At 45.3% G+C, this 2,069-nt stretch overlaps 1 protein-coding gene across 3 annotated transcripts in view; it reads left to right on the top strand.

The window, feature by feature from the left end:
• ralgds (ral guanine nucleotide dissociation stimulator) overlaps nt 1–2,069 on the top strand; it is a 9,758-nt gene that overhangs the window by 478 nt on the left and 7,211 nt on the right. For all 3 annotated transcript variants that reach the window (XM_016494228.1, XM_016494229.1, XM_016494227.1), the window contains exons 3-8: nt 1–16; nt 628–752; nt 835–1,044; nt 1,124–1,312; nt 1,438–1,515; nt 1,772–1,858. In XM_016494228.1, coding sequence (XP_016349714.1) covers nt 1–16; nt 628–752; nt 835–1,044; nt 1,124–1,312; nt 1,438–1,515; nt 1,772–1,858 — 705 coding nt within the window. The remainder of the gene's footprint in view (nt 17–627; nt 753–834; nt 1,045–1,123; nt 1,313–1,437; nt 1,516–1,771; nt 1,859–2,069) is intronic.

Raw genomic sequence — 2,069 nt, 5'->3', positions numbered from 1 at the left:
GAATCAGACCGGGACGGTTCGTCAGCTTCGATCGTCCATCAGCTCAACCTGATGCTGATCGTCCACTCATGAGAAAAAAACTGAACTGTGCATTACAGTCAATTATACATTTAACTGAACTAAATTGATTCTGTGCATCACCATTAATCAAAGTCAAATTGTGAGTTTAACAATTTCGAAATGTAATTAGAAGTCATTTAAGTGACAATGTTAAAAAAATATAACGAATGGTTTCAATTTTAATTAGTAGCATTTCTGATTTCAGGCATAATTACTGTAACATGATAAAGGCTGCAGTGGCAAGCAAAGATACAGTATGTTTAAGGAGGAAAAAAAATACTTCATAATTTACATTTATGCATTTAGAAGATGCTTTTATCCAAAGCGACATACATTTCAATCATACATTTGAGCAGTTCTTGCTTTCCCTGGGAGTCGAACCCATGACCTTAGCGTTGCAATCGCCATGATCTATTATTTAATCTACAGGAATACCATATAATAACTGGCATATAATTGTGATTGTTGATTTCTTCTGGCTCAGATGAAGCTTTTAGAGTGTGTGAGTAAATCTAATGGCAGTAAAGTGTTCAGCAGAGCAGGCGTGACGTGTGTTTCTGTCTGCAGTGCTGGATCAGGGCTGCTGTGCGTTCACTCTGCTGCAGGAGAACGGATTCAATGAGGATCGACACGATTTCCTGAGCTTTGACCCCACTGTGGTGGCAGAGCAGTTCACACTGATGGACGCAGTGAGCAAAACACACACGCACACATACATACACACACACTCACACACACGCACACACACAGGTTTGTTTTTATGGTTTATGGGGATTCAAGCGTGTGGTGCCGTATCACTGTCTGGGAAGCATCTGGTCTCAGAGAGATAAGAAAGGGAAGGAACATCTGGCGCCGACCATCAGAGCCACGGTCAGCCAGTTCAACCGCGTCACCAACTGCGTCATTTCCACCTGCCTCAGTGACCGGACGCTCAAGCCCAGCCAGAGAGCCCGGATCCTGGAGCACTGGATCCAAGTAGCCAGAGTCAGTCTGATCTCACACACACACACACACGTCTGATCGCTGGTTTACTGTTGATTTTAAGACCGGTTTCTTTTCTCAGGAGTGTCGGATCTTGAAGAACTTCTCGTCCCTGCGTGCGATTCTGTCGGCGCTGCAGTGTAACCCGGTTCACCGGCTCAAGAAAACATGGGACGAAGTGTCACGAGAAAACTTTCGCATCTTCCAGGAGCTGTCAGAGATATTCTCTGATGAGAACAACCACTCGCTGAGCCGAGAACTGCTGATAAAGGTACGACATGACATGTGTGTGTGTGTGTGTGTGAGTGAGTGTGCGTGTGTGCATGTGTGAGTATGTGTGTTTGCATGTGTGTGTGTGTGTGTGTATGATATTTACTGCTTGTGTCTCTTTGGCAGGAGGGAACGTCCAAATTTGCCACTTTGGAGATCAACCCTAAGCGAGCGCAGAAACGACAGCAGCCGCAGAGAGATCTGGTGAGACATTCAGACACAGACTGCAGCTGAACGCTCTGATGGACGATGATCCACACCGGCAGCTGCTCTCAGATCATGTAGTACAAACTCATTGAGCTGATTCTGCATCATTACGAGATGAACTCCAGCAGGAGACTCATATCTATGTATCTGTGTGTGTGTGTGTGTGTGTGTGTGTGTATATAAGCTGCTCCCCCGTCTGTCGTCTGTGGTGTTTCATACTGCTGAACTCTCAGAACGATGGTTTTTGTTTCAGACTGTGATGCAGGGGACGATTCCTTACCTGGGAACTTTCCTGACGGATCTGGTCATGATGGACACGGCCATGAAAGACTATCTGGACGTGAGTGTACCAGACACACTCATCACATCAACCATGTGGGAGACTTTCCTCCTTTCTTTCCACTGTGTTTATAAAATAAATGATTTTTGACCAATTTTTTTTCTTCCCGCTGTATTGAAATTATACTACCCCCAACTGCTCCCGCAGCAAAAATGCCCACTACTGTGTGTGTGTGTGTGTGTGTGTGTGTGCTCTCTTCTGTGTGTGTGTG

Source organism: Sinocyclocheilus anshuiensis, unplaced genomic scaffold (assembly GCF_001515605.1).
Source record: "Sinocyclocheilus anshuiensis isolate Anshui unplaced genomic scaffold, SAMN03320099.WGS_v1.1 scaffold1031, whole genome shotgun sequence".
In the NCBI taxonomy this organism is placed as follows: Eukaryota; Metazoa; Chordata; class Actinopteri; order Cypriniformes; family Cyprinidae; genus Sinocyclocheilus; species Sinocyclocheilus anshuiensis.
The sequence above is the reverse complement of the archived record's forward strand: the minus strand, read 5'-3'. Positions and strand labels throughout refer to the sequence as shown.